General features: G+C 47.3%; 1 protein-coding gene across 4 annotated transcripts in view; it reads left to right on the top strand.

The window, feature by feature from the left end:
• Positions 1 to 18,610, top strand: part of SLC45A4 (solute carrier family 45 member 4) — a 70,853-nt gene that overhangs the window by 48,118 nt on the left and 4,125 nt on the right. For all 4 annotated transcript variants that reach the window (XM_035317204.1, XM_035317203.1, XM_035317202.1 and 1 more), the window contains 3 exons: positions 14,247 to 14,435; positions 16,407 to 16,586; positions 17,524 to 18,599. In XM_035317204.1, the coding sequence (XP_035173095.1) occupies positions 14,247 to 14,435; positions 16,407 to 16,586; positions 17,524 to 18,599 (1,445 nt within the window). The remainder of the gene's footprint in view (positions 1 to 14,246; positions 14,436 to 16,406; positions 16,587 to 17,523; positions 18,600 to 18,610) is intronic.

Here is an 18,610-nt window from a genome sequence, read left to right as displayed (position 1 = left end):
ATTGATGTTACATTGCCTCTTCAGAAACGCAGCCACAAATTGGTGGCAGTCTTGTCATAAACGGGTTTTAGTAGCTTAGCAACAGGAACAAGACAAATGCATCTCACGGGGTGTTTTTTATTCTAACGTGTTCTTTGATTCCCTGCTAGCTGCAGCTCAGGAGTTCAAAATTAAGCAGATAACTTGTTGAGGATAATTTGGAGGACGCAGAACTACGCCCGGTAGGAGAACTGGCAGATGAAAAGCTACTAGGTGGCACTTTTGTAAGTTTTAACCTCTAAAAACCCTCTTTAACCTTTTTTTGGAGGCCCATTCAGGCAGCGGTTCTCCTAACCAGTGTTAAAACCTCACAAAAAAGCAAGTGGCAGCTCCTTCAGCACACTGGGTATAGTTGTACATCAGCCCAAGGTGGTTTTGGAGGTGTTGAAGGAATTTTAGTTATTATTTAGGATGTTCCCTGCATTAACCCTGACTTACACCAGCTACTGCTTGCTTCCTCTGCCACATTTCCATATGACAACTTCCATAAGAGCACGAGGAGGCTTTGTCTTCTGAAACATCTGGTGTGCGATGCTGTTATCTGTGAAAGAGAATTAAAAACCCTGCTGTTGTTAAAGAGGGGAGAAGATACGCTGACACTTAGAAACCTGGCTTCTCAGCCTTAAACCTCCAAATCTACTGCCAGTTCATAACGGCTCGGGGAAAACTTGGATGGGGTTTGGAACTGATTTTGCAAGGGATTTGATGTGAATAAAGGTGAGGAGAAGGTAAGGACTGGCCTGGCATAAAAACTTGGAGAAATCTGTGTTCTGGGGCTCGGGGTGGCTCCTACCTGCAGGAGGATTTGCCGTGCGACACCTGAATGGTGGTGACGCAACCACGGAGTTTACATTTTAGATTTAATACGATGAAAGCCTCGCCAAACCTTTCCTGTTGCTTCAAAGGCTCTTTCCCGTGCTGTTGAGTGTTTTGTGAATAGTTAATAGGCAGAGAAGTGCCTGCCAGCACCAGAGCTGTTCCTCATTCCCCTGCATAAATCATTAAGGGTATTACACCAGTGCTTTAGGAAGAAACCATGTGCATTTCCATACGGAAAAACACAAACATGCCTTGCTTACCTTTACAACACCGCTTCAATGTAGGGCTGTTTCTCTGAAAAAAGGATTTTATTTACAGCTTTTCTCCTAAGGAATACATCGAAGGAGTGGTTTTGCAGAGTCACTGAAGCGCGTCAGGTCTGGTACAGATTTTTACCTATTTCACCTGAGTGCCCATCTGTGATGGCATTCATCATGCTGGAGAGTTAATGGGCTCTTGGAGTAAACAGTAGCTGGTCCGGCATTAAATATTGAAGCAGTTGGTTTTAAGCTTAACCCCGACCATGTGTCTTTGCAGGCAGGACCACGAGGGAATAGCATTTCTGGAAACGGAGTATTTGGGTGCTAATTCATAGATCCTAATACAAAGAAAGGCTGAGCTAAGCAGAGTGGAACACAATAGGTTGGTTTGCTTTGGAAAAGCAATAATTTCTCTCATTATGAGCTCTCACACCAGCAGAATCCTGTCGCTGCTGCTGTCTCACACATGTGGGATAGCTGTCTGGGGCTTTGGGCTGTCGGTTCTCAGCGAAAATTTCCTTCTCAGCTCTTCCGACTAAGTGCTTTATCAGCCCAAAGCTTAGCAGACCGTGCTCAAAGGGTCTTGAAATGGAGTTCACGTGGACTTGCCAGGATGGGAAAAGTGTGTTAAGCAATAATAGAAATTGCTGATCCTGAGAAATCTTAACGTGGTAGCTGAGAAGTGTCTACCCTAAGCAGATTTAATAGTACGGGGTGAACTTTTGGCATGAAGTAGCTGGTCTCCCCCTCGAAATTCAGTGTTGATACCTGTCTGAGAAGAATGCGTGTAGGTAAAGAGGAGATTATGGAGATGCACTTAGAAACCAAGCATGAAATGTTAAAGATAAGTTACCCTGTAGGGTATGGCTCTTCAAAGGAATTAAAGTATCAATTGCTGACTCAATTCAGCGTGGAAGGGGATAGTCTTCCACGGCTAAGCCAGAGATCAAAGGCAATCTGAAAACCTTAAAGACCTGGTGGGGGGAGAGGGAAACAAAGGGATTGGATGAGCTTTTTGAGGCTGCCTATAATTCAAGTGAAAAAAGGCTGGCTGGCTGGAAAAACTCGCAGATGGAGGAGCCTCTTCAGCATAAAAGCAGGACTGGCTATTTATTTCAGCTCGTCTCTCCTCTGGCAGAGAATAATATTAAGGTTATAAAGGACATACGTACGTACAACTGTCCACGAATCTGCGTCTTCCCATTTACCTTACCTCGCCTTACCAGGAAGAAACTGTCCAAGTTGCCCTCTGACTCTCCAAGTTAACCTTTCCCTAAATTCCAGCTGCATCTGGGCTCCAGGGCGTAGCTGCATTAGGTGCTGAGAGCGAATTGCAGGATCTGAGTTCCGCCTTGGAAGAGTTAATGGCTTGAGAGCTGACCTGGGGGACTGTACCACAGCTGACCTAAGGGCAGGAATTGGATTTACAGTGGCTCCAGGAAACTTAGAGCAGTTAAGGCTTACATGAATTCACTTTCCAGCCTTGGTAGCTTGGAAGATGCTGGTTTTAAAATCACATAAAGTTTGAATTCGAATCTCAAGGGGTGGGAAGGATAAAACAGCAAACGTTGTGCCTTTGAGGCTAACGGCCCTATAAAACCTCCCACCCGTCGTTTGTTAGTTATCGACTAATTTTATGTCTGCTAAGGGGTTGTGCAATACTAATTTTACTGTACTTTAAACCAAAAATCACGTCACTGAGGCTTTCATATCATACATCGCTTTTCTCTTACATAAAACACCTCTTGGCTTGGAATCGGCAGCAGCACAGTTTCTGAACGCCTAGGAGAAGGTTTGGATAGGGATTCATTTAAGGCACCGGTAAAAAAATAAAAAGGTGCGATTCTCCAAGCTGAGAGCGCTTTGAATCCTTGGAAGTTTTCCTTTTGAGAAGCTTGGGGGTAGTGTGAGTAACCATATAGCACATGCAAGAAACATCTGAGACCTGCGGGCAGAGAGAGAAATCACAACGTGCAAGACAAAGCAAACTGCGTGACAGTGCACGCTGTCGGCTCTCGTGAGAGGATGGAGATTTAACTGTAACTGCTTCTATCTAATAGTAAATCTTTCCTGTCCAGCACGCTGGCTTTTTTTTTTAATCTTGACTAGCCAAGGTTTAAGAGAGGTTAAACTTTCTGGAATGATGTACGAGGATTTTGACAGCTGTGTTGTCCTGTCCCAAACCTCTCCAGCTTCCAGCAGGTCCAGCAAAGCGGCAGAGGTAAGGACCAGCTACCACCACCACGTAAAATTAAGGCCGGCAATTGCCTGGTTTTTACTTGGAAAGAAACTTTTCAGCTCCTTGGATGGAGTTGTGGTGGTGCAGAACCGAGGTTGGCGCACCTCGCTCTTAAACCGAGGGGCTTCTGCCCAACATGGGTTGTGAAACAGGGAATGGAAAGGGGGAGGGCTGAGTACTCCTTAACGAACAGGAGGCTTACTTTTCAAGGAAATAAAATTAAGGCCGCTTCTGAAATGAAAAGAATGTCAGCGGGCCGCTGCCAAATCACGGAATGCTTTAATAAAGCTCGCTGCGAGAGGATTGTCAAAGCTGCAACCCCTTAAGCCTCTATTCTGCTCCGAGTCTCCTGTGTGCTTGTTGCAACAGCGTTTCTGCTGCGATGCACCCTCTGGGACTCCCTTTGAATCGGCCTTTTTTAACCAAACAACAGTTGAGAGGGGTTCAGATATGCTTCCTGCAGGCTATTCTGCAAGAAATTATTGGAGAGCTTCGGAGCTGCTGATTGTTTGGTGATGAAATTGGATACGAGTCCGTTTAATTAAACACGGAAAAAGCAAGGCACAGATTTTATTTCCGTGGGTTTGGAGAAACCCCCGATGGCTCCTGTCCTTCTATAATCATATTCCCTTCTGAAGTGTGAAGGTGAGGTCTTGTAAATGGCTGTGCTATCACTGTAGCATCTCTCTCTGCTTACGCTGGATCTTCAGAAATGGTTTGCAGGTTGGACTCGAGGAGCTTTTAACCCCCTTCCAAAGCAAGGCTGCGTTTCCCCATGCAATGCCGACCTGGAGAGCAGGAGCTGCACCCAGAGCCGTGGGCAGGATCAGGCCCTGTCTGGTTCAATCCTCAGCATCACCTTTGGCAAACGTCTCAATTGCAGTGTGATTTCTTTCAATCTGCTGCTAAATTTTGTACGCCTTCTGCTGGGATCACCTCAGACCTGGCTCTGGATCCTGATTTCTGGCAGAGATCCTGCTCCTGATCCCGATTTCTGGCCTCTCTGGCTCAAGTGATAAACCGAGCTGGACCCTTTTCTGCATGTTCTTGTGTATGGGCTGTTTGGAAACGTGAATTTCCTCCTTTTCTCACTTGTCCTGCCCCGTAAACAATGGTCTTTGAAAAATTCAGTCTGTCAGAATGGAGCCCAGCACCCCCCCAGCCAGGATAATCTGCAAATTCCAAAAATATCCTGCTGGCTTTCACTGAGCTCTCGCTCTGGAGGTGCTTGATACCTCCTATAAATGTTATACGAGCTGTTCAGTACCTCCTATAAATGTTGTAGCTGGCCACTTCCAGAAACTTTTGATTTCTTTGCAGAGTGGAGATCAAGTCCCTGCACTTCAGAGCTTACGTAGTTGGCCAGAAAATCCATGTTAAATGAGATCTTTTCAAATTAGCGTTAAACGTGGATGCTCTAGGAGAAACCTAAAGGCAACAAAACGCCCCCGGTACTCAGACAAATGATTTTCAGGGGCACGGACGGGTCGTGGCGGGATCCGCTGTGTTTTCCTTGCCTGATTTGGGAAGCCAGGCGTCGCGGCTCGCCAAGCCAGGCATTTTCTGGCAGGGAAGAGTCATTACAGGCATACCTGCTGCCTGACATGGGCTGCATCAGGTGACTTTAAAATGCTTGTTTATCCTGCTCGGGTACAGATTAGACAAATCCTATAGTGATGGGCTGCCCCTGCAGCCTCAAAAACATCTGATCTTGTATTTTGTTTCAAGGTAGGAACACAAATGAAGAGCGGACGCATTGGGCTGTGCTCCTGCTTTTCCCCCTTGAGTTATTTTTTCTTGACAAAAATCAGTTTTTGTTGTCAGTTTATCACCTCTGTGGTTGTTCTGCACTTCTAGGAAAAAGATTGTTTATTTAAAGGGTTTAGGGAACCACTTAGGGGATATATTCCTCATATTAACGCAAGCCGAAGAAGTGCATGGAGGGGCTTTGAAGATAATCTGGGGCAGAAGAAAACAAGATGTAATCAGTTAAAAAGCTGAGGGTGGCTCTCCCTCAGTAATTTAATTAAGAGTGCTTTAATAATTGCTCCCTGCTTCACCGAGGTGCTGAAAGTTGTTGGTCACAACTCCTGTGCCAGGGCTCCAGTGGTTCAGAGGTCCAGCAGTTGTGGAGGTAAGCGAAGAGGAAGGTTAGTTTTCAATTTTGGAAGGTTTTTAAGCTGGAACCTTCCTGGGAAGGAGCTGGTACAGCTTTGTAAGGTGTGAAAGGATTTAGGATTTCTGAATTCAGTCCTCAAAAACGAGTCGGGTTTCCATGGTTCAGGACTACACGACGCTGTGTTGGTGAGTACCCCCATCACTCAGATGTGTCAACATTTAGCCGTTCAAATGATGACAAAAAAGCTTGTAAGCAGAGTTTGGAAATGAGCTCTGCTCTGCTTTATCCCTGCTGGGGCCTAAATCTTGCACGTTCGGAAAGGAAATGTTTGCTGCCTTCCTGGAGAGTTAACTTCGCAGGAACGGTTTTTATGGGTAGACCTGTCATTCCACGCGTAGCCGCGCTGATTCAAACATAACACGTGCAAAAATGATTGCACGTAAAAAAACAACAACAAGAATTAAAGTCTGCAGTACGAAGACTTTTCGTCCTGGCTCAATCCGTTTTGTCCCAAGCTATCAATCTCAGTTCTCTGGTGAAAAGTGCCTCCGTGGGTGTCGTCGTCCTTCGTACAGGAATGCAGGCAGAATAATTTTGGAAAAGCTCAGAATTCCGGAGCCGCAGCGAGCAGGTTATCCGCGGTGCTGGCGGGGATCCGGGGCTGTCGTTCTGCTCCGATTACCCAAATTTCCTGTCTTCGGCTTCGAACTACGGCCCTTGGAGCTGGAAATCCTGAGATGGAGATTTTTTATTTTTTTTTAGTAGCTAGAGTTTGGAAGGCTTGGACGTGAAAGCAGCTGGGCATTTAAATCTCCCTGGTACGTGTGCAGAGTGCGTGTCAGTTGTGTTAATGTTCAAGCCAAAACATGCAAGTTTATAGGAGAAGGCATTTCGGAAAGTCTGAGGCAGGCTGTATAAACACCGCCGCTGTCTTTGCCATCAGCCCCCATCGTTTTGTTTCTGGGAGGATGGCTTCCTCTAACCCCCTACCCAAAAGGCAGGCAGTTGGTGCGATGAATACCTAGAGAGGGGGGCGATACCGCTTCTTTTTTGGGGGAAAAAAAAGGTGAGTTGATTAAAATGCTCTGTCTGACAGCCCTGTTAGCAGCCTTGGTTTGTCTAGAGCTTGTTGAAACAGCCGGGGAACGGCGGTGTGCTCGCACAGCGATGCTCTGACTCAGGGAGAAACCATCCCTCCGGCCCAAAACCTGCGGCTCGCTTGCTGAAGCCAACGGGCAGAGCTCTAATGGGATTTCTCTTCCCCTCAGTACAGCTACACGAGGAATTAACCTCAATAAAGGCAGCGGCGCGGAGGAATGTAGCTCCTCTGGAGGAGCTTAGCGTGGGTTATTTTCCAGATTCCTCACTTTTATCCTTTCTCAATCTGTAACGAAGGAGAAGAAGCGGGGCGCTTACCGACATGTCCAATTCGGCGGCGGTTTTAAAACACGAAATAGCTTAAAGGGAGTCCTGAGGGCTTCAGAAAGGGCAGGAGGCTGGAAGAACAGCTGCCAGAACGCAAAGGTTACACCAGATACCTGCAAGGTTTGTTAGCTCTCGTGTTTCCTTGGCTCTAGGGCAGCGACCGAAGGAGCTGCCCGCGCTGCTTGAGGCCCTTAGGAGGACCACACGGACGTGATCCCAGCTGAAATTCGGAGAGAACTTCATGTCCAGGTGCTCAGGGAGTTGTCAGGCCAAAAGCCACCTTCCTGAGTCAGCTTTCCAAGCGTGTAGCCTAAAAACCAGGCTGGTTTTCCTCAATGTGCAAAGGCAAGCTGGTTTTTGCTCACTCACCCTATTTAATGCGCACGCAGGATTTGGGATTTCCTGTCCAGGCTCTTCATCTTACCACAGCTTGATTTGGTGAATCATGCTTCAGCCTCCTGTCAGGTTGGGTAAGAGCAGAGCAGAAGGGCAGCCAAGGCTTCCCCTAGACAAAAACCCCATGGAGCAGCTGCTGGGCTGCCCCCACCCAGCTACCAGCCGCCCCGGAGCCAGCAGGTCCCCGTTAAGCAATCCAAATCCTCTTGAAAAATGGCTCTTGATCATCAACCAGATTTTTTAGGGGCCTTCCTGGGTGGCACAGAGATTTCAGAGTTAACGCTTGAGGTTTGGCGCTACGCGGAGGGGAAGAAAATAGGGTTTTTTAACACCGCTTTGGGTTTAGGTTCGGTGCAGCGACGTAATGTTCATACCCCAGGGTATTAATGCGTTAATCGCCGCAACAAAAGCCCCACTGTTGGTAACGGAGCAGGCTTGCACGTTGGTGCTAGAGGATTTCAGGTTGGCTACGTAAATCTGTTGGGTTTAGGGATTGCGGGGTGCGTTGGAGCTGTAGAATTGAAAGTGCGTTGGAGCTGAAGTGCTTTTGTTTCTAAATTTCCTGACGTTTCTGAAGCAGGGACGGGAAATTATCGAGCCCGGGACAAACTGGGCTGCTGCATGGCTCCAGGCGACGCACATCCTCGGAGCCGCTGCGTGCTCCCGCAGCAAGACGGAGCGCTGCAGCCTTACGTAACGCCAGCACAAGTGGGGCAGCGGGCACAGCTCCCGCATTTTAATCGAGGCCCCTAAACGAGGATCGGTGTGGCAAAACAGCTTGCTGATCTTGGAATTCACGTGCGGGTTTGTACACCTGGTAGTGTTGCTCGTGACCTTTCAGTCCCATATCTGCAGCTTGCAGCAGGAGGCAGCGTTTCAGACCGGGAATAAACGCAGAGTTAGCCTCGGGTGCTTCCACGGGTATGTAGGGGTAATCGGGTACAACCCACATCTCGCAGGCACTCCAGAGGAAGTTCTCAGCTTTTTTTCCTTGATTTAAACATCTCTGTTACATCCCCAGACCTGCTCTTCGCTGGTTACAAGGCGATGTTTTTATTGCTGCTGGTTCAGCACGCTGGAGGTCGCATCAGTTTTAATCCATGCTCTACTTCAGCACGTTAAGCGCCGGGGTGCAGATTTCTGGTTAGTGTCAATGTGATGCAAGTTCTAAATATTGGTTAATGAGGGACAGAGGAAGGCGAGTTGAAAACAAGAGCCCAAAAAGATGGCACAGGTGATCTAGAAAACTGTAGTGAATCGGTTTCAGCAGTGGATTTTTACTGTAATAAAAAAGTCTACAACAGCAACTGATTCTTGGGTCTTTTGACCAAAGAATTTGAGCATCTAATAAACGTTGCCTTTCATTTCTCCTCTTCGGCAGCAGTGGGGATAACTGAGGTTGGCACCTGTGTCTGTTAGCCACCTCCTGAGATATTGGTTAAGAAAGCAGAAAGTTGGCTTGTTTCGGTGGCAGTAAGCTGGAAGTGATCTTCTACCCGAATTACAGCAGGTTGCTGCTGTGGAAGCAGGCAAGTAGGAGGTTTAGAGACATAGAAATAAATAAATAAAGCTTGAAAAGCTTTCCTTGGCAGCCTTTCTGGTCGTGCTGAAAGGAAAACCCCATTTTCCTGCCTGCAGATCAGCGCTGGTGTTCCTTCTCCGATGCTTCGGGCCTCAGCTGTTCGCAGGCTACGGCCTCCCCTCTCCCCCTTTCACACGTCCCTTTGGCTCACTCCTCTTAACATCCCCTTCCCTGACACGGCACTGTAAACCGTGGCTATAAAGTGGAAACGGCCAGGGAAGCCGTATCAACCTTTCCACACCTTTGGCAGAACGGCGGTGCAGCAGCAGAGCCGTTCTTTTTGAGGAGGGTGCCACCTCCTCAAAACGCTGTGCCTTTTATACCCTCGTTAATATCCCTTCTCATGATTTCTTCTCTCGGTTATCTCTCCCTTCTCTCCCCTGACTGTTAATAACAAACAGCGGCAGCATGCTTTAACCATCCCTCTCGCAGCCCACAGCTGATTCTTCCTTCTCACCCGGCTTCGCTTCGTGTCGCCAGGAGCAATCCCAGACCCTTCAGAGCCAAGCAGAGGACGGACTTCTTGCAGCTGGGCGGTGGTTTTTGCTCCAGAAAAGTACGTTCAGAACGCAGGGCGCACGTCCTGCTGCCCATAAGATGCACGTCACGTGCTGACAGCTCGTGAAAGCTGCAGACTAGGGGGATCCAAGCAGGAGATAGCTCAGTATTTATATTTTCAAGGTTAGGGAGCAGACATCTGCTTGCGTTTCTGAAGCCCTATTCTGAAATCCCTGTTCCTCATCTAGATGCTCCAAAACCCCCAGATTTGCACTGTTTTCTCCAAACCTGCTGCAACGAGACGAAGAGCAGACACCGAGGCTCCGGCTCTCTCACAGCTTTCTGACAAGCATTGATCTTTGCTGGCTGTGTTCTTTAAAAGTACAGCCTAAACAGAGCAGCTTGCCGAGGGAACACACTCCAAACGGATCAATGCCCGGTATTTTTAGCAACACGCCGTATTTTAAAGGGGGATGAAACTGCAGAATACAAAGTATTTACGTGCAGGGCCCGACAGCTTCTGGTGGTAGCCCAGAAACTCGGACGGTGTTTGCTTTCGGCACATAAACAAGTCTCTAGGTGATGATTTTCTGACGAATGAAACCAGGCGCTTAGCATCCTATTCCCATATCAGATCGCATTGTTAAGCTTATAAAGAACCTATTTTTCCCCCAATAGAACTTATCAAAAAGAGGCTTTGAATAGAAGGCGCTGCATGGGACTTAATCTTTCTTCCACGGAGCCCGTGACCTCACGCAGCCCTCAGCCCGCTGGTGACACAGTGAGCATTTCCTGTGAACCGTGAGCGCCGCTGGTCCCACTATTGTTGGGCACTTTTTTTTTTTTTTGGCCTGGGAAAAAAACAAACCCTTATTTACTAGAAGCCAGTGTCCTGTTTGTTTGTAGCTGGCTGGGAAATGCCATGTTACAAGGGTCTCAGTGGCTGCCGGCGCTGCTAACAGAAGCTGTTGTTGTGGTTTGCTCTTTTTCTCACTGATTTCCATGAGACTTCGGAGTCCAACTTGTGACCCGCTCCGGATCCAGTTCACGGCACAAACGCTAACCTTGTTTATCCAATCTGCTTTTCTCCTCCTCAGTGTTTCCTCAGATTAGCTGTCAGTGAAACGCTAAATAATAATCCTGCAGTTGCTATTCCTCCCCCTTCCCCCCCCCTCCCCGTGAGGCCGCGTCGCTGCTTTTCCAAGCTGGCGCACGGTCGAGCTGCTACCTGGCAAGGCAAACGCATTGGTGGAAAATTCCGGGCAAAATAAAGGAACGGCATTGCACTGGTAATGGGATGCAGCTGCTTTGGCCTTCAAGTCCCCCTGCGAGCCTCTGCTAAAAGCTTTGGCTGCGGGATTTCTTCCCTTGGCCATCCGAAATCTGCCCCAGCCCAGTGAGAGCCTGTTCCAGGTGGGTACAGCAGCTCCCAGCAGCTGGAACGTTTTACGTTTGGCTGTGGCAAGGCCGTCACGTCGATGTCAGGCCTGCTGGGCCTTGAAATCTCATCCAAACCGGCGTCTGTACATCTGTGGTGCGCATCAGAGGCTGGATGCTGCCTCCTGGCACGTCACCGCGGCCAAGGGTTATTTAAATCCGTGCTGTGTCAGAGTCCCTGCCGCTAGATGGGGCATCAGGAGGAACTTCTCGGTGTTAAAATGTTCCCTTTCTGTCTTCATTTCAGCTCGTCATCTTAGATGCCTTCTTAACTGTCTTCCCACTTAAAAATACTGCATGAAATGGTCAGGTGGTGTAGGTAAGGTATAGCGCATGTAAGCGCGGAGAAGGGAACCGTTAGGATGTGTAATTCCCTCCCTCAGCTGCCCAGAACCCTTCACAGACCCAATTTCTCTAAAGTTTCATTGGCAGAGCTTCTTGCTGTGAGGCTGCAAACTCGTGGAAGACATCCACGTATGTGTTTATTGATATTTAAATATTTCCATGTAACCCTGCCACGGAAATGATGACGGTGCCGTACGCTCTGCCAGTAGGATTCTATCTGTAAGGTACGTTTTGAAGTCTGGCATCATGGTGAGACTGCTTCAGAAAGCACTTTCCTGGAAGACCCAAGGTGGGTAGGACTCTGTGAGCTCTACAAAAGTTGGATTTCCCGTCACCAGAGTGCAGACATCAGAGGCAAGACCTAAATCTAGATGGGGATAAGGCTCCTCTTGGCTCAGAACATCACAGTTCAGACCTCTACTTGGTACAGAGCTTTGCTGCTCGATCGAGAGAAAAATCTTGAGAAAATCGAGCAAGAGAAACGAGAAAAATGGTCCTTACCAGTGCGGGTACAACCGGTGGGAAGTGCTCCTCCGTGAAAGTTACCCCTTTCCTGTTTATCTGGGGCAGCAGGGCTTCTGCAAGACAGAATTTTAGGAATTCTGCTTGGTTTGGGGCTAATGGTTCTTCTAGAGGTTTTTATTTTTATCACGGCCTCTTTTTCCTAAGATAGACGTTTGGGCTGCTAAGGAGTAGTTCAATAAACAAATCCAAAGTGGTTTGTGTAAAGCAGGATCTCCAAACATTACGTGCTTGGATAAGTGTCCTCTTTTCCCTTCCATAAAAGCTACCATACCTCCCTAGCTCAATTTTGAAATCCTTGAGCTCCGTATCTTCTGCAAGCCATTTGCAATGCAAATATTTGGATTTAGGCTTTAATTCCTAACCGATGCTAGGAAGATCGCCCTTTTCCATCAGTGAAGATGAAGCCTTCTTAAGAAAGCCCTTGAGTCTCTCTCCCGTGACTCACAGATGCTACGAGTCTCCGCGTCTCAGCATGTAACAGGGTAAAAGCCCTTTTTTCCTTTTATTTACCACTCTGTAAAATCAGAATGCGGGCTCTAAGCTGCTTTGGAGTCATTACATGTAAAGTTGACCTTGAAAGTACTGAAGTCAGAGCAAGGCGAGCAGTAAAAATCCTTGGGTTTTGATAATCTTGGGCCACTCTTATGCCAGCTGGTGAGTTGGGGCCGTAAATCGTGCACCAAGCAGCTAGCTTTCCAATTTAGAAGTGTGCAGTTTTTACGACCGAAGGAAAAATATTTGTAAACGGGTCCCAATTCTGGGCAGAAGTGATCATTTCAGCTGGATTAAGGTAGCCTTTCAAGAACTTTTTTGTTTTTGTTTTTTTTTTCACCCTAAATGAATCGCAGCCTGCTCAGCATTTAGTTTTGCGTGCCCTGAGCTAAGCTCGTCCTCTTTTCCATATTTATTTTCTTTGGAGCAAGCCCCCTGGCGTGTGCCTGTACGTATGCGGCATCCTAGAGCAGGTGAGGTGCTGGTTAAACACACGCTGCCCAACTAAAATCCCAGGGAAATGGGGGATTTCTCTGCTTATCACATAGACCAAGGTTTCAGACCTCAATTCTGAATCCTGATGGTGAATTTGTTTTTCTTAATGGCGCCTTGTAGGCAAAAAAAAAAAAAATGGCTTTTTTCCTGTAATGTAAGAACGGTGTCACCAGAAAATTGGGAAAACCTGCTTTACCTAGCGGAGGAAGCCAGCGTCGTCAGGATTTGATGGCACTTTAAATAACAGGAGATTAGACTTCCAAACTCGCAGCCTGCGCTGTTCCGGAAGGGGATTGGTGTAATCCCGCTGGCAGCAGGTGCCTGAGGACGCAGAACGGAGCATGAGGGGCAGGTCGATGCCCCCAGCGAAGGTCAGACTCTGCTCAGACTCTGCTCTTTATAATTGAGAGCGTCTGGCTCTCAGTTATAAATGATTTTCCTTCGGAGGATCAAGACACCGAGCTTGTTTGGTCTTGGCGTTGGCTGGGCTGCCGGCGATTGATTGTTTTGGTTGCGACGCTTTGCTAAAGAGCACGTCGGAGGGGTTACCTGACCTGTGCTGATAAGCTCAGACGGGGACAGATGGCAAAAAAAAAGCCCTGAGCACAGCTCTTCTGGACCAGCCTGCCATCTGCAGGCCGCTGCTTTCCGTGCTGGAGAGGTGTAAAGCAGAGCTTTTGGGTTTCCTTCCCCTCCCACGCAGCTCTCCTTCTGCCAAACTTATTATTTGTAATATTCTTTTTTTTTCCCTAGGCAAACATTACATGGTAAGTCCGATTGGTTTCCGTCTGATGCTATGCACAGTTCCCTCCGTTCTGGAAAACAAACTAAAGCCAGGGTATTAGAGACAAGCGAGCTTCTTTAGCTGATCTCTGCATTTTAACGAATCATTATTTCTCCTTCCATTCGCCGTTATCAATTCCATCCTAGGCAAACATTTAAAAATTTACTTAAAAATGGGAAATTTCATATGGCAGCCAAATTCTGCCCGTCATCCTCAGCCCATGCAATCTTTAATAACTCCTTGAGGTGGTGCTCTCGGATGTGCAGTGCTGCTGTGGTGTTTGGCTGCTGCTGGACATTAGAAGTCCTGGTGAGCCGGCGACGTGCGTACGACCAGCAGCTCGCTTCCAGGCATCCCCAAAATCTTTGGTTTTATCGTCCGTGGATGGACCGAGGACGGAGCAAAGCAATCGGGCTTCTACACGGCAGATCTTGGCTGCTGCTCCTTTCCAGAGGCACTCCCTGCTAAAATCCCTAACCAAAAAAGATCAGCACGTTCAGAGAAATTCAGCAAAAGTGGGATTTGGGGGCAGGGGTTCAAACCTGGTGTAATCAAGCCTGATTAGCCCCCGCATCCTTTTTATTTTAAACTTTTATTCCAATAGCTTAAATATACTTATTCTTGTGGGGTTTTTTAACCATTGTTAAGAAATCTTACCACATTTAGGAACAAATGTGAGTAAACCAAAGAGCAGCTGACAGTTTTCCAAGGTAGAACGAAATGTCCTGCACAAGGTCAGATGTCTGCTGCGTACCCTGTAACCTTTAAATCCTTTTTGTCTTTTTTTCCAGGTCTTCCTGAGCAATACTACAGCCTCACTTGGTTCCTCAGCCCTATCCTGGGCTTGATCTTCACTCCGCTTATAGGTTCAGCTAGTGACCGCTGCACGCTGAGCTGGGGCCGCCGGCGGCCTTTTATCCTCGCTCTCTCCATCGGTGTCCTCTTTGGAGTTGCACTTTTCCTTAATGGCTCTGTTATAGGTAAATAACGGGGAAAATGTATCTCCTGCTAACATTGCTACTTCAGGATTTTTATGTAAGAACTGACTGTAACGATAAGCAGTCGGATAATTCAGTGTTAAAGTCACTAGAAATCTCGGCAACACCGCATTTGAGCTGTCCACCCTAAACGTTTTTACTCTTGCTCCGAAGTCAGAGCTGTGCTAAGTGTTGTACAGGAGGAGCTGTAGGGTTTGCTGCGGAGTTATTCACGCCGCGGCTGCCAGCAGAATGTTTGCAGTCGCCGAGATGAATTTCGGCGATCCTTGACATGGGAAAATTGTAGCAACCTGTTCACAGGGAAATGTTTCCTGTTGTGATCCGTTTTCCCTTTAATGCATATCTGGCAACACATCCTGTTTCCAGCATTATTTCAAAAATTATCTTTTCACTTTTTCTTGTGCTTTTCTTAGACCCGGCATTGAAAAAGTCCAGAGCACGGTTAATATTTGTTTATCAAAAACCATGTGGGAAAATAATTTTTCCTGAGCCCCCATCAAAGCTGGTAAAAATAGTTCTCCTTGAACATGGTTTACTACAGAACTTAATCTCCCATCTAAGGCTCTTTTGTAAATTTAGTGTAAGAGAGGTGACAGCGAGTACATTTGGGAAATGTTTACATTGTGATGCAAATGAAAGGAACTTAACACCTAATAATATCCTCTTGGCTCTCATTTTTTTGGGGGGTTAGGTACAGCTCTATTGTGAAAAAGTTGTACTAATTGAGGGAAGTGAGCGGAACATTGCCTTGGCTCAGCACGTTCCCTTTTCAAAGCCAGGTTGGATTGACAAATGAAGCCTTTCAGTTCTCTGCAAAGCGCAGTGGACAAGCTGTGCAGATGAACAAGGTTTTAGCTTATGGTGTTCTGAATTTACCCGAGCAATAAATATCAATTATTTGAATTGCTCTCGTATGGTACCAATGGTGCGTCCTTGTTGTGTCACCAAGACTTACTCCTCCAGCTCCAGGTGCAGGCAAAATACTAGACTGCAGCCCTACTGCAAGATTTTAATTGACAAGGAGCTCTTATTTCCTCACCTTGGCTTAGGGCAGAAGCTAATGCACCATTTATAGGTTTATTTTGAAGTATCTCACCCTCTAATCAATCAGCTCAAAATACGGTTGTTGCCTTTTCTCCTATTCTTCCTTACACATCAGTGCAGTTTATGGCATAGCTCTCTGGAAAACCCACGTTTCAGATACCCACAGCTACTTCTGCTCAGTGAAACTTCTTTAAATGCAGAGGTTGTTGCAGTGCATTGCGAAAGTGATCCGTGTTCGTTAGGCATCCGTTCCTGGGATGTTGTGGTAGATTTTGAAAGAATAACCCCTTCAGAACAGCACTGGGAACGCTGCTGTGCCTCTCCCACGGGAGCCTGGAGCAAACTCAGCAGAAGTGAGATACGTTCCCTGGTCTTCTCCAGATCTATTTTGTAGTCAGATCATCTCTTTCCACAGTCCATCTACACCGGTTACACTAATATTTGTATCGCTCTTGCATGTCTAACAACTAAACCCCTCTGATTCAAGTAATTCACGCCTTTGTCAACGATCAGTTTTATGAAAAATTCTCCGGCAAGAGATGAGGTTTGTCATTCTGCGTTCAGAGGCTCTCCTCTCTCACCGTGGCTGTCTTTTATGAGAACAGCCTTCAGCATTTGGAGGAAAATAGACGAGGAACATGAAAAAATCTCCAACGCAAGCAAAGCGCTAAGAGACACTTTAAAAATAGCATTTTGAAAAATAACTGTCAGCCTTCCAAGTGTAAAAACATAATCTTCTGCCCCAGACCTTCCATGAGGCTGTGCCAGAGAGTTAAAATTGCCAGTTTATTCTGCAAAGCAATGTTTCCAGTAAGTGTGCTGGCCACCTTTCTCGTAAGATTAACCTTGCTCTTTGCAGTGTTTGCTTTTGGGCCGACGTGCTCAGATTCCTCTCCTGTTCTCCCTCAGGTCTGGCTATTGGCGACGTCCCGGACAAGCAGCCCATCGGTATAGTTCTCACGGTGCTTGGCGTTGTGGTGCTGGACTTCTGCGCCGATGCAACGGAAGGGCCAATTCGGGCGTACCTGTTGGACGTGGTGGACAGTGAAGAACAAGATATGGCCCTTAACATCCACGCCTTTTCAGCTGGTACGTGGCTAGTTAATGTCTTGGCAGCTGTCCTCCCTTTCTGATGACCGAGTTTTGGCTGAATTGATTTTTCCTGAGTTCTCTGCTTGTTTGTTCATCCTTTACCATTTCCTTACTCGTACTGAAGCTCGTAGTGCAGCTGTCTTGGAGGAAATAGCCATAAGGACCACCGGGCACAGAACAGAAAAATTAGTTACGTAGTATGAAAGATAAGAGCAAAGAGCATGTAGCTCGTGGCATAAAGCAACGAGGTGGTGGTTAGGATTATAAAGCTTTTAAACCACTTGGTTAAAAGTAGGGCTTTCAGCATGTAGCCAAAATGGGATATTCCCTGCCCTGAAACTTAGGTTGAGTAGACAAAACTGAGCAGTAGCAAACTGGAGCAAGTCTGTTACTTAACCGTAGGTTTATGTTCTTTTCCCCAAGCGCCGTACTTGTTAATGAACCTTGTATGCATTACCTGTGCGAGAAAAGGGTGGTCACCTACAAACTGAGGAGCAGAGTCACTGCTGCACCTTTCAGCCGCACTCCTTCAAAGACGTGAATCCAAAGATGTATCCTCCAAACTTACGCAGTCCTTCCTTTATTTACCATTTTTCTCCTATACGGTAGCAGCTGTACAGCCCCAAAAAACATAGCTTTGCACAAAAGCATCTTGTTTATTTACTCCTCCGTGTCTTTATGGATGCGTGGAAACTGGAAGGGCAGCAGAACTTAGTCCTGCAGCCCTCAGGTTGTCCAGAGCTAGAGCATATCCATGTGTCACAAAGAAGGCATTTTACCAAAGAAATAGCCCTATCTGTCATCATCTTGTGAACCGAAAACCAACGAAACTTTCATTTACATTTTGTTAAAGCTGTCTGATGTAAGCAGCTGTCAGGTTTAATGTGTTTTTTTGGCAGTGCGTATTGACATAACTCCGTTTTCTCTTGCACAGGTCTCGGAGGAGCAATCGGTTACATGTTAGGAGGGCTGGACTGGACACAGACCTTCTTGGGTGTTATTTTTAAATCTCAAGAGCAAGTCCTTTTCTTCTTTGCAGCCATTATTTTCTCAGTCTCCGTTGCTCTCCACCTTTTCAGCATTGAAGAGGAGCAATATAACCCTCAGCAGGACAGGATTGACGACGAAGGAGACACCCTTTCTAGTGTCAAATTCAGCGGCAGCCTCCCGCCTCTGAATCGGCTGAATGTGATCAGTGAGGAGGAGCCGTACGGAGCCTCGATGTTCCACGACGAGGTTCAGTCCGAGCACGATCTCAACATGGAGTTCCTTGAGGTGAACATTGTGAGGAGTAAGAGCGACTCCGTTCTGCACATGCCCGACGCCACTTTGGAAATCGAATCAGAGCTGCTTTTCCTGCATGACATCGAACCCTCCATTTTTCAGGACGCTTCGTATCCAAACACCCCCCACAACACCAGCCAAGAGATGATGAAGTCCAAACTGAACCACCTGTCTCCTTTCCTCAGGGACAACGAGAAGGAGGAGGAAATGTTGCTCGATAATCGCTTAAATGAAGACAAAGTCCCAAACGTGAACGGCTCCCTACGAAAAGAGTTCCTCAACGGCCACGCTAGAATAGGCATGAAGCAGTCCAGCACTTGCAACTCCATGCGGAGGCGGAGGCACATGTTCTACCGGCAGCCCTCTTACACTTTCTCCTACTATGGCAAAATCGGCTCTCACCGCTATCGCTTCCGTCGAGCCAACGCCATCGTCTTGATAAAGTCCTCGCGCAGCATGAACGACATCTACGACATGCAGAAGCGGCAGCGGCAGAGGTGCCGGCACAGGAACCAGAGCGGCACGACAAACTCGAGCGGAGACACCGAGAGCGAGGAGGGGGAAACTGAAACCACTGTCAGACTCTTGTGGTTGTCGATGCTGAAGATGCCAAAGGAGCTGCTGAGACTGTGCGTTTGTCACCTCTTAACGTGGTTCTCGATCATTGCTGAAGCTGTGTTCTACACGGACTTCATGGGCCAGGTCATCTTTCAGGGTGATCCAAAGGTAAGAGAGGA

This window comes from Oxyura jamaicensis, chromosome 2 (genome assembly GCF_011077185.1).
Source record: "Oxyura jamaicensis isolate SHBP4307 breed ruddy duck chromosome 2, BPBGC_Ojam_1.0, whole genome shotgun sequence".
Lineage (NCBI taxonomy): Eukaryota > Metazoa > Chordata > Aves > Anseriformes > Anatidae > Oxyura > Oxyura jamaicensis.
The sequence above is the reverse complement of the archived record's forward strand: the minus strand, read 5'-3'. Positions and strand labels throughout refer to the sequence as shown.